The sequence below is a fragment of the Conger conger genome, chromosome 2, assembly GCF_963514075.1.
Source record: "Conger conger chromosome 2, fConCon1.1, whole genome shotgun sequence".
In the NCBI taxonomy this organism is placed as follows: Eukaryota; Metazoa; Chordata; class Actinopteri; order Anguilliformes; family Congridae; genus Conger; species Conger conger.
In genome coordinates, this window is record NC_083761.1 from 20,815,508 (window position 1) to 20,829,453 (window position 13,946).

The 13,946-nt window shown below is 43.7% G+C and overlaps 1 protein-coding gene across 1 annotated transcript in view; it reads right to left on the reverse strand.

Moving 5' to 3' along the window:
- Positions 1–1,598, reverse strand: part of kcnip2 (Kv channel interacting protein 2) — a 139,325-nt gene extending 137,727 nt beyond the window's left edge. Inside the window, exon 1 of the mRNA XM_061231158.1 lies at positions 1,119–1,598. Coding sequence (XP_061087142.1) covers positions 1,119–1,191 — 73 coding nt within the window. The 5' untranslated portion in view covers positions 1,192–1,598. The remainder of the gene's footprint in view (positions 1–1,118) is intronic.
- Positions 1,599–13,946: the final 12,348 nt, after the last annotated feature.

Here is a 13,946-nt window from a genome sequence, read left to right on the forward strand (position 1 = left end):
ACCCTGTTAAATACATTACAAAAGGGAATTATGAAGGTGTGGATGGATGTTTAGAAAGAATTATATCATGGTCTGCACGTTGTTTCACAGTCAGCAACATCCTGATCCCCCCAAAAATTGTTTTCACCCTCACTTTTACACCAACATATCATTGTGTTTTCTCTCCGAGTCGGTCATCTGTTCTGATCTTGATGACTTAACAGATAGCAGTCCCTAAATGGCAATGTTTAATCACTGTGCAGCAGCTCAACCCGCTGGAAAATTAAACATGTCCACCTATCAGCAATGGATATGAGCTCCCTGCTGCAGACGAATTAAATAGCGAGTCACTACATTCGGCGTCTTAAAAGTGGGAAGTACAATACAAGTGAAGAAATTAATGTCAATTCTATGCTACGTCTATCACTTAGTTTTTATTTATACAATATGACACAAATGTAGCCAACTGCCTCCTGTTATATAGTCTAAAACAGTTCAGTTACATATGCAGGACGGAACTTTTCGATGTAAACGTTCAATTTAGGTTGATGAAAATATCACCATATCTGAAATTGTGTCGCGTTAACCCGCCAGCCTCCATGTGCGTTATCCTTATGTACAGTATCAATCAGACATAATGAACACGATAGTCTGTCCTCACGATACCACAGCCAAGAAACAACCGCCAAGTGGAAATCAGGCATTTATGGGTTAAGAGTCAGATAGGATACCGTATAGACGAATGCATTAGCCTAATGCAAAAAAACAACAACAACGCTGTTTCATTATCTGTGAGGAAACCCAATAAACTTCAAGCCAGGTCAGCAAAATGAACCACAAGTGCAACCACAAATAGGCATTAACAAATTGAACATTTCTAATAAAAGATGGAATGTCCATCCAGGGAATAAAACATATTATATGGTTCCAGAAATTGTATATGAAATATATCAATACAGCCATATTCGATAGTTTATATTGTACCATATCTTAGAGTTACGCAAATATTTTTGCAGATGTAAGGAAATGAGCATACAAGTAATTGGCAGCAGTATTACCGTTAATGGTTTCCGCTAAGGGCGCTTTGAAGAGGACATTTTCTTTACATCAAAGTGTGAAATAAATTTCCATTCACTTACCTGTGAGCTGGTCATATGAACCGTCTAGTTCTCTGGAATCTGATAAGCTTTGGTCCCTATTTTTCGCCTTCATCTCGACAAACCGCGCAGACTGTTTTGTTAAAAAAAATAATTATTCTTCCTAATTTCTAATACTTCCGGTCTTATCGACTCCCAGTAACGACGTACCACAAAACCAACTATAGCCAGTAACCAGAACCTTTTAACTTTCCAGCCAATTTGTATTTCCTATTTCTGTACTTTCCGCTCCTCTCCCTGTCCCTCTGACTTAAGCGAACGATACCCGCCACATGCAACAGCAACTCGTGTCCGTGTCTGTCTTCCAGCGGCTCCAAGCGAGATTTGGACAAATCCAAAGGCGCGAGTAAGTATCTTTAGTACATGTGTAATAATGAAAACATTCGGATGTTATACGGCTTAATATTTAGGCTGTTTAATATTATAAGGATCCTGACAATATGATATTCGCGCTGTCTTTCACTGGTGCGCCGCAGGTGTAGTGTGTTATCCTCTGGTCTGAGCGCGCGCTCCGCATATTGCGCGCGGTCTCACCTCTGTCCTCAGGTGCGCTTCACATGATGCTTAATTTCAAACGTTACGTAGGCTACTACTAAACAGTGGAAAGGAAGAAAAATATAGCTTGTGTGTGCGACTTTACAAATATAACCCTATAAACAAGAAGATAAGTAGAGCCTATGTTTGGTGTTGAGAACGAGAATTGAACCATATAACTAGCGTTACTGTACTTCCAATTCGTGGGCTACACTATCCGGAGTAAGTTACAGTAGCCTGCACTTGGAAACGTTTAGGTTGGTATTGATGCAAGTTTAAAAAATCGGATACGATGGATAAAGCGGTAGGCTAGTAAACGTGATCTAATCGCAGCTGATTTACTCGGATACCAATTGAGACAAACACATGAAAAGTAAGTCAATAAAGTGAGTATTTGCCTGCCAAAAAAACTGCCACAAAATTTGAGTGGCACTTCGATCTCAAATCAAGCCAGTGTATTTGATTATATAATTAACATGGCATTAATGACAAAACTGGGATTGTGAAAAGCATTTATTATAGGCTAATAAATGTATCAATTAGAGATGCCAGTCTGTAAAAATGTTATGGCTGTGTTGGTCCTTGACTGAAAAAGCTGGTCAAATGTTCTGTCAAGTTACTATAATCAAAGGTAATCAAAGTGTACTCCCTCCAATACTATGCATTGCCCAGAGAGGGAGTATTTAATCCAGCATGGTATTCATCACCCTATGCTTAAAGCATAGTGTGATGAATACCATGTGGGTGTTAAATCAACTCTGACAGGGTTAAATAATCTTTAACTGTCTTTTCAGCACCTTACTTCAGTCAATCAGGGTCGTTATGTACTCTAATCGAGTTAAATGGTTAAAGATACTGTCGAGGACCCGGCCCTAGACCCCCCTGATGAGAGATTGACGTGGGATGGGTTAAGAAGGAATGCATTATTAACCCCTCGCACACGCCATCGAGGTGGTAGTAAGAACGCCCGTAAGAAGAAAAATATGTGGTACAAGATAAATGTACAACCGTATATGGATACTGAGGAGTCTGAAGTCAGAGAACTTAGATTTAGGGTTTTAAAGAGCAAGGTTAAAGTTCTGACTGAGAATACCCCAACCCTACAGGGGAGGGGCACAATGCCTGGCTAAAGAAAAACAAAAATAAGGAAAATGGAAGGGATGTCAATAATACTCTAATAGAGTTGATTTTCACTGGACATTTGCTGTGCAGCAAACACTTCATAGGTGTATTGGGTGCCTGCAATTAGCCTGTCTGAACTGTGTGAAATCCTGATCTCTGACGCAATGGCTGCACAGCTTTATTGTTGTCCTTTTTATTGGAGACCAGAAACAAACATCAATATAATATACATTGTGGTAAGCACATACTAGTGTGTGCTTCTGAATGAAATGTTGCAGCAATAGCACAGGCTCCATCTTGTGGGAGAAGATGGTGGCCAGATGAGATGGTGAGGTAGATATGGAGACCGAACAGATGGAGAAGGAGAGGAATAAAAATTAGGAGTTATCCTGACAAAGATGGAGGAAATGATGTACAGGGCTTTTGGGTGGAATAAACTGGAAGAGACACTAGTACAGAGTGTAAAATGAAATGTCAGGAAGGATAGGGGGATTGAAGGCGTCAACAGAAGAGAAGATGTGTGAGGTATACAATTTTGACAATAATTATTTTAATAATTATTAAGGGCAAGAGCATTCTTTGGAAACCAAAGAATGGCACTGAAATGAGCCTGCTGCAGAAACTGACAGAGAAAAGATATCAACTGTCAATAAACGGAACACCAAAATTAAGAAACATGAAACAGGGAAATGAAAGAACAGGGAAAATCATTATGTTCTCTATAAAAAGATGGAAAATGAAAAATGATCTAGTTGTGACCCAACTGCAGTGAAAAGAAATTAACTCTGGACTGTTATCCATATACACTCATACGACCACTGACTGTGCATGCACCTTCAACATCCAGGGAAATTAAATGAGGCCTCCTATTTGCAAGTACTTTTTAAACCAACAATCCTGGATTCTGAGAAGAAAGCTAATTAATAAATGATAGACAGTATCTTGTAAATGGTTGGATTTTATATAGCGCCTTTATCCAAAGCGCTGTACAATTGATGCTTCTCATTCACCCATTCATACACATATTCACACACCAATGACGATTGGCTGCCATGCAAGGCACCAACCAGCTCGTCAGGAGCATTTTAGGGGTTATGTGACTTGCTCAAGGACACTTCGACACATGCAGGGCAAGATCGAACCGGCAATCCTCCTGCCAGACGACTGCTCTTACCACCTGAGCCAATGTCGCCCTTGTGTCGAATCTTGTGTCTAATCCTTGTGAAATCTGTGTTCAATAAAAATGTCAACTATGTTGACGGTTGGAAATGATCAGATCATTAAATTCATGAGCGCAATAAGACAACTTGAGGGGTTACATTCCCTGGCCAAGGGGAAAACTTTGAATTTTGACAGTGATCCAGCTTTAGCTCAGTGACTGAAAGGGCCAACATTCAGTTCAGTCCCTGGATCCATTAGATTAGATGATCGCGTACACTTTCAACAAACAAGACACTTCAAATCAGCCCATGGAGCTTGAGTAAGCAAAACCGTGCAGAAGCTAAATCTGACTGCTTTTTGATTGCTTTGAGAGCTTGAACGGTTTGCTTTCCGCTCAGCTCCATGGCAACAGGCAGCTTTAATATTTAAAGAAGGATATTATACAAACCTGTCAGGAGAGAATAAAACGGGGCTCTCCCCTTCATATCCTTAATATTTCTTCTCTGAAGCGGCACTCTCGATTCTCAGAAAAAGACAATCTACATAGATAGTGTCTGACTGTATAACAACCTATCTACACTAAAGATACATGGTGACATTCCACTTGAAGCTGATTCTGTCTAGCATTCATGTTATCTTAATTAAGGAAGAAGGTAATGCAATGGTTGACTGAGAAAATGTATTAGGTGTGTTTTGCCAGTTAATCCTAGATTGACATAACCAGCTTTCAGGAACCCCCCTTTGTAACACTCCCATCTATCTCCTAATAATCTTCCATCTGATACCCCACCTTCTCATAACCTGCTAATGCCCCCCCCCCCCCCCCCCATTTGATTACATGCCTCTGCTTATATTTATATGATGGCCATTATACACTTAGTGAGCACTTTATTAGGTGCACCTGTACAGCGGTTTGTTAATGCAAATATTTAATCACCCAATCATGTGGCAGCAACTAAATGCATAAAAGCATGCAGACAGGGTCAAGAGGTTTCGCTAGTTTTCAGACCAAATGTTAGAATGGGGAAGAAATGTGATCTAAGGGACTTTGACCATGGAATGATTATTGGTGCCAGACAGAGTGGTTTGAGTATCTGAGAACTGCAGATCTCGTGGGATTTTCTAATAAATACCTAATAAAGTGCTCAGTGAGTGTATATTCTGTAACTACTTCCCCTCAAGATCATCTCTGAACACTACCCACCCCCCTTCTGATTGTGCAAACTAAGAAAAACATTTCACAAACCATTGCTTGATGTGTTTCTGTGGGACAGGAGCAAAAACTCACAGTTGTCAGTTGATGGGAAGAGCTGGACTCTGTTGAGAGTACAACAGAGCAGCAGCACCAGAGAGGAAAGGAAAGCAGATTTCACAGACAAGGGCCTTCTGCCTTTAAGGATCACCGCAGCTGAGGGAGGGCCTGGGGAGTGTAAGCTGGGTGAGATGACCATGAGTCTGGGACAACCTCTGACACCCTCTTACTGGCAGCAGTGCTTCACAGAGGAGGCAGCATTTGTTTTATTGGCTCCAAACATCCACTCCAGCTGTTCACCATTGTCTCTGCAGCCAATCGAGCAGGACCTTTGATTCTGCCTACAGTATATCTGTGGATTCGGGTGCCATCCTAACCAGATACCCTGAACCTGTCCTGGATAATGCAACGTGAACTACATAACCCAGACCAAGCCTAGATAACCCATGCTTAGACTTCCTTACCAAAATTGGTCCTAGATAATCAAGACTAGGCCTATATAACCTAAATTCAAGTCATCCTGCAACCCAGAGTCTGCTTTCCAACAAGAGCCTTGGATAATTTTTCTATATGATTTTTCATTGGTAAAGTGACAGCAGATAAATATTTAAATGACTTCAGGCATACACCCACGTGTGTTAGCAATTAAAGATTTAGGTGACTATATTAAGTACTGGATAGTTTTTTTTAATATCATCTCAGTGGTCATTTGACTATATGCTTTTTTTGGATTCTTACACTTGTCTCACTCTCCAAGTTGAACGGCTGAAATTTATGCAAAAGTCTCACGGCAGATCTGCCTGTGAAAATTGGATTGTGCTTCAGGGCGATTACCACGGTAATGGGAGGGCGCTAAGTATCAGAAATGAAGCACACCACAGAAGCCAGTTTGCTGGCCAGATGGCTCACTTGTAAATGTGATTATAATGCCCCCCAGATGCAGTTCTGTGGCTGAATGATGTACGGGCCTCTGAGAAATTTTGTCTCTCAATGTGCCCTTACAGAACCTGGGGGATGATCACTTCCATGTCACAATTTAAGTTTTATAACTTTGAGGTTCTGCTGTCTCAGAAAAAGAAGGTGGCATGTCTCTGTGTGCACACTGATCCTTTGCAGTAAATGTGGAATAATTTGTATTCAGAGATGTGAATATGACCAACCCAGCATGAGGGCAAATACTGAGCTGTAGCAAAGGGGATTGAAGACTGCAATGCTAGTTGCCACGGTGAGAGGAGAGCTCTGAATAAATGTGTGACGACCTCCTCCGACTCTCAGCCTGATGGGAGAGTTTACCATAATGGTGAGCTTTCAGCGCTTGGAATGAGCAAAAACCTCACCCCCTCTAAGGCTCTTTCCACCCCTAGTCAAACCTTACCCTTCATAACTGACCCCTACCACTGAAATGTCCACAAGAATTATGTCTAGTTCATTAACCACTATATCATCCAGCACATGCAAAGCTGCTTGGACAGGACTGGGTAATGATTCAATTTATATTTCAGTATATTCATATTTGTCATTCTGACAACAACTAACGCCTCCCGGGGCATCTACGGAATTTTGAGTATCCACTTGAGGCAGTTTACGAACCTCTTATAAAGCTGTATATTATCTCTTGTTAAATAATTTGTTTAACGACTTTCGCAGTTGGCAGCTGTGATGGAACCTGTCTTTGCAATGTTAGGCTAGAATATTGAAAGTACTGGGACCTCCAGATTTTGCTCAAGTGAATACCAGCACTTTTTTTCTTTTTCATTTCAAACACCGCTGGTTTTCAAAAACTGCAATGCTAGTAGCCTATGCCATTAGAACTTGCATGCGTGTGTCCAGGTGGATAAATTAATTGAGCAGAGCTTTTTGTGTTTTGCTACTGTATGGATGAAGTCAACAACCCTTATACTGTAATTAAAATGTACAGTGGGCTCCAGAATTATTGGCACCCTTAATTAAAATGGAGAAAAACGTCTACATATTATAAGCTGAGTGTTCACTGCCTGTTGTAGGCCGTTGTCAGCTGACTATTGGGTGTCTATCGGCTTGCTGTATACCCTGCTTAAGGGTCTCACTCTCTGCTTCTGTCTCTCTGTCTCTCGGTCTCATATTTTCTTCTCAGTTGCCTGTCTGTTGTCCTTCATTATACCCTCCAGATAATTTGTGAGGAAACTGTGTGTGAATATTGATGAAGACTCTGGGACCAAGTCCATGATGGCAGCAGAGTTGGAAGCATGTAGCCCTAGCTTATCTGAAGACATAAAGAAGAACACAGTTGTAGCGACTGCATTACAAACCCACATACTGCATCCATACGATGACTCTGTGAGAATGTTTGCCACATTTTTATCGCGACTGTCATGGTTTATCAGCCACGTGTGATAGACACAGTTGGCATGTGCAGATTGGCAACAAACCATGCCTTCTTCACCTTGCCTTCTTTTCAAACTGTCCATCAGACTTCTTTGGAAGTCATGTTGGGAGTCTATCCAGGGAATAAGGTCTAAACAGAAACAAAAAGTACACAGAGACAAAGCATGAAAAGGATTTAAACTTCCAGGCTATGCCAGCAGTGGCTGGGGCCAGCAGCCGAGACATGGTGTGGCACATAATTGGCCACTGGCTATATTGAGCACTGGCACAGTGAGGATTCAATTCCAGCCTGTGAGGCTTGAAACCAGACTGTGGGGCTCGATACCAAACCATGGGGTGCATCACAACACTAAAAACCAGCATTTTAATAGGGCACACCACCTGCCAGCACTGTATATCTCTCCTTTTCCATTATTTTCTTTTCATGGGCCAGAGAATTGTGTTAGCCAAGGAGAACGAGGTCATCATGTATTTTTGTTTTACAAGAGCCATCTTTGCGTGAGGAGCACAACACGGGAAACATCAGGGTCTGACAGCAGAGGACAGGGTGATTGTCCGATTGCCAGGAATAGGATTGGCACAAATCAACCGGCATTATGGCAAGGTTCCCCTCATTCTAGACAAGAGCAAAGACAAATCAGTTTAGCCTCCCAGAGATGGCAAGATTTACAGGGGTAGTTGAGAAATTTTACCAGAACCCCTGGGTTAGCATGCTCTACTCTTCCAGTTCTAGTCAGACACAAGCGTCAATCAATCTGTTGTTTAGTAAAACACATGAATATGGAGATGAGCATAACAGCACACTTTCTAGAGCCTGAATTGAATGTTCATGAGGCTCCCCTTCAGCCCAGAGTTCCCCAGTCTGTCCAATGCAGCTCACTTGTCCATACCCGTGGGCTCCAGGCCTCTCTGGAGACCTTGAAGAGTTACTGCATGACTGAACCCAGTGTGAGCATATACATAACCTCCCAGGGGTTTACTAAACTAGAATGTGTGTTAGCCCAGCAGAAAGGAATACATTTATATAGGTATGCATTATGCACAAACCTCCAATCTCCATTTTTTGTAATTCTAGTTTTTTAACACATACTAAAACTTCATAGATCAACAACTAATAAAGTTGTTTCAAAACCCAAAAGGATAAAACCAAAGTGCTCATTGGTAAATGGACAATGGAAGCAGTTTATACTATTCCTGAGTAAATGAAAAGTGAAGTAACTTTGTTGACCTCCACTACTGTGTGTGAGAAAGAAGGAAGGACAAAGGGATTGTTGGGCATCACCGGGGTCATTGCTGTGTGCTGTGACTGACAGGTCCCTAAGCCCTGGAGATGAGACAGCGGAGGCCCTGTTGAGTTTAATATGTGGGCAAGCAGCATTTCCATTACAGACAGACTGCGTGAATCTCCTTCACCTGTCTCACCAACTCAAGCAGAGGATGCAGTGGTAAAATTCCATTAGATGTGTTTTGTCGGTTAGTCCTGGATTGACCCTAGCAAACACAAAATGTTCTCATAATGTTACTGGAATGTTTTGTCAATGTTATAACATTGCCTCTACACGTGACATAACCCGCTCAGAAACACCCCTTTCTGACACTCCAACCCAACCCCTAATAATCTTCCCTTTGATAACCCACCTTCTTATAACCCACTGTACCGATGCCCCTCTCCCGTCACCCGTCACCACTCACGTCTGCTTATATTCATATGATAGCCATAGAATATGACCACTATTGATGGGAGATTGCCTCCGAAAACTACTACTGATTGTGCATAGTTACAAAACATATTTCCCAAGCAGTGCCACTGATTGATGGGTTTGTCTGGGACGAAAAATGAGACCGGAGCAAAATCTCACAGCTGTCAGTTGATGGAGAGACCTGGACTCAGAGTACGACAGAGCAGCAGCACAGAAAGCAGATTTCACAGACGAGGGCCTTCTGCCTTTAAGGATCACCGCAGCTGAGGGCTTGGGGAGTGTAAGCTGTGTGAGATGACCATGAGTCTGGGACAACCTCTGACACCCTCTTCCTGGCAGCAGTGCTTCACAGAGGAGGCAGCCTTTATTCCCTCATGACAGCCACTCCAGCTGTTCACCATAGTCTCTGCATTCGTCTGTGGATTCCAGTGTCATTCAAACCAGATCAAGATACCATAAACCTGTCCTGTTTAATGCAAACTGGACTACATAACCCAGACCAAGCCTAGATAACCCAACCTTAGCATTCATGACCCATGCATGTCCTAGATAACCAAGACTAGGGAAATACAACATAAAGTCAAGTTATCCAGCAACCCAACAACAGTAAGGCGCACACACACACACAAGCAAACATACTAACATGCATACACAGCAACACTCGGATATACACACTTACTCAACACACACAGCCACAAACACACATACATACACAGACACTCTCACTGCCTGTGGGTTTCACTGCTGTTGCTTTAAGAAGAAGTGTTGCCCACCCACCATGTTTACGCCTGGCTAGGCTATAGTTTGGAGAACATGCGCCGTTGTTGGGTTGGCAGAGACGGATGAGTGCACTCCGTCCAGCACTGGTGTTGGGAGGAATCTGCACCATCTCACACGTGACAGAAAATAGAGCTGTGAATCCTGTCCATTTAAGGCCCGAGCAGACGCTTGTACTCTCGTATGCTTGTACTAGCAGAAGACTTTCTAAAGTGAGGACATTTCTTGTTGACAGCCAAGGACTTAAGTGATTCCCTGGCCTGGAGTACTTCCATCTCAGCAGAATCCATGCCCTTCAATCTTCGCCCTCACACAAGAAAGAAATGCGATAATACTTAATTTGGGAAGCAGTCGTCGTACAATTGGTTTATTGGCTTTGTTGCTTTTTATTTTCGGCGGATTTATTGACCTAGTGAGTTTTCTAAATGTCGGTTTTTCAGCTTATTTATTTTTAGCTTTTTTGTTTTTTTTGCTTAATGTCCAGCTAGTGCAGTAAACACATTTCCAAAGCAAAACATGGTAATAAATGTGATTATATAATACAATAATACTGGTTATGTTGGGCCCTGAGAAGATATACGAGCTGATATGCAGGTAAAATCAGAGGTAGGAGGAGGGACAATGGCCATTATATGCTTTAAAGGAAGAGAAAATTATAGAGGCCATGTATTATACGTGAGAATGTAATTACCCACTCACTGCGGGGGCTGAGAACTCTCACAACTTTCAGCTTGAAAATCTGCTTAAGATAAAGTTCTGCAATAAAAAATGGACCTCACTGCTTATCTGCAGACTGCAGCAAAGAAAGATGTAAGCTCAAGTTAGCCTGAGTTATGACAAGCCTTCATTTTTGTTGTTTTTGGAGCAGATTGAATTATTTTCACCGTTGTACATAAAGGCCAATACCTCTTTGTCGGTCAACGGAGGCAGGGCAGGTGCAAACGTGTATTCCTTCATCCCGTGTGATGAATGCGGCATGGTGGCAGAACAAACTTCTGTCTGTAATCATCAACGGACCTTGTGATTGGTTACCTTAAATAGGAGGACCTTGTGATTGGTTACTTTAAAGAGCAGGATCTTGTGATTGGTTAATTGAAAGAGGGGCTGTGAGTCCGACTGTTTGAGGAGGGAGGAGTAGACAGGCAGAATAATTCCCTCTCCCCACTACCTCATTGCCTAAACTGCAGCCAAACTCTCCCCACACAGCCCTGTCCCTCTCTTTTCAGTCAGACAGGAGTGCACATTGCCATCTGTCCCTATAGCTAGCTCCACCTCCCTCCAGGTCAATGTGAGCCTCACTCCGCATGCTGATCAGCCACATCAGGGCATTCGCAGGCAGGGCAGGACTCGCTGTAATTCATACCCACGGTGCCCAGTATTATTACACACTAGTGTTCGAAGTTATATTCCAAAGAGGATGGGCGGCAAGTTCACACCAACATCACGGCTTTCCCCGTCCTGAAGATAATGTATACTGGCAACATATATATGACATTTTATGTTGATGTTAGTTAGGCTGCTCTCCGTTGCGGTGAGAGAGAATCCACTCATGAAGAGATTCCTACCATACAGAGCCTGACCCAGGAAATAGTAAGGTAGGCACCGTGCCCTCTGAAGAACAGGGGTAACAATAGGTTTTCAGCAACCATGCTCTGAAATAAAAAAATAATATTCACAAAATATAAGAGCATGGAAGAGGTATTTTAGATGACCTGTGCTCCACACAGATATGGTCTAAGTTATGAGACAAAGTGGACATTCATTATAGGGAGTGTATGAGTGGTTTTGGTTTATTATTGTTGGATATATTGTTTGTATATTTATTTTAGCACGAATTACAATGGATTCCACGTGACTATTAATTTCTGTTTTATGGCTAGTCTATGTGTACATAGTTCAATCTTGGCTGAGCGTATGACACGGCAAGAAAATGGATTTACTGAGACACAGTCACATTATTCTATATTTACTGTCACAGTAAAAAAGAAAGGAATAAAAGACAGAAAAACTGTGATAGTTCAGCCTTTACTCTTTCAACAACAAAACAGATGCCGACTCAACGAAAAGCCGTAGTCGAGAAAACAAAAGTATGCGGAGAAAAACACATCGTAGGCGAGCGGTTGGCCGGGTAACCGAGCGGCAGACCCGTGAAGAGCGAAAAAGGTTAAGCGACGGCGGGCCAAGCTCGGCCGTGGACGTGCCGGTGGGGGGTCATGGCAGAGACTTCGCCGCCAGGGCCAAACAGCAGATGGGTGAGGAGGCGGACCGGCTCGTGGGAGAGGGAGCGTATTCCCTGTTCCCCCGGCCCACCCGGCCGGAGAGCGCCAAGAGAGACAGAAGGAGAGAGAGGAAGAGAGAGGCTGAGGACAGGCCAACAAGTGGGAAGGAGAGAAGGCAACGGAGAGATACAACTGTCACATCAGCAGTACTGCATCCGCTTGGGTGAAATTGTACGCCAGCACATATTGTACTTCTAGGGATCAGTAAGCCTAATGTTAAGCATACTAAATTTGACTGTGTAAGTGGAACTGCCCAGTTGAAACTGCAGTCTATACCTATGCACCATGAGGACAATGATAATGCTGCATCTAATAGCGTGTATTTGTTTTGTCTTTCGTAAAATAGCAGCTTTCTCCAAATCACTGGGAAGCACTTGGCTGCAATGAGCCATTTTGTCGCTATGGTAACTTTTTCCAGCTCCCTCCCTCCCTAAAAACCGTCAAAAAGTCAGATACATGCCAAGGCGGCACTTACATTATCCATGTTCTGCACAGTGAAGACTCTATCTGCAAGGCCACCCATCTGCTCCACTGCCTGCCTGGGCAATACTGTACCTCACTGTATGGTCTGTTTATAAATGTCACTCACTCCCACACACACACAGTCTCTCACACACACACACTTTTTATTTGGAGTCAATATGCAGAAAACTAGCACCTGCTAAAGAATGGATTGCCAATGCGCTCAGTGTCTGGTCTGTATACAAATCACACCCAATTTCTTAAACAGCAGAATATTTACTGCTCCTCCATCCATCCATCCATCATCACCCGCTTATCCGGAGTCGGGTCGCGGGGGCAGTAGGCAAAGCCGGGTATTCCAGGCGTCCCTCTCCCCAGCAGCGCATTCTAGCGCCTCCTGGGGGATCCCGAGGCGTTCCCTGGCCAGGAGAGATATATAATCTCTCCAGCAGGCTCTGGGTCTCCCTCGGGGTCTCCGCCCAGTTGGACGAGCCCGGAAAACCTCCAAAGGGAGGCGCCCGGGATGCATCCTGGTCAGATGCCCGAACCACCTCAATTGGCTCCTTTCGACGCGAAGGAGCAGCGGCTCTACTCCGAGCTCCCTCCGGATGTCCGAGCTCCTCACCCTATCTCTAAGGCTGAGCCCGGCCACCCTACGGAGGAAGCTCATTTCGGCCGCTTGTATACGCGATCTCGTTCTTTCGGTCACTACCCAAAGCTCGTGACCATAGGTGAGGGTTGGGACGTAGATCGACCAGTAAATCGAGAGCTTCGCCTTCCGGCTCAGCTCCTTCTTCACCACAACGGTCCGGTGCAACGCCCGCATTACTGCTGACGCTGCACCAATCCGCCTGTCGATCTCACGCTCCCTTCTACCCTCACTCGTGAACAAGATACTTGAACTCCTTCACTTGGGGCAAAGACTCGTTCCCAACCCGGAGGGAGCAATCCACCGTTTTCCGGCAGAGAACCATGGCCTCGGACTTGGAGGTGCTGACTCTCATCCCGGCCGCTTCACACTCGGCTGCAAACCGCTCCAGTGCGTGCTGAAGGTCACGGTCCGATGAAGCCAGCAGAACCACATCATCCGCAAAAAGCAGAGATGCGATTCTGAGGTCACCAAACCGGACACTCTCCTCACCTCGGCTGCACCTTGAGA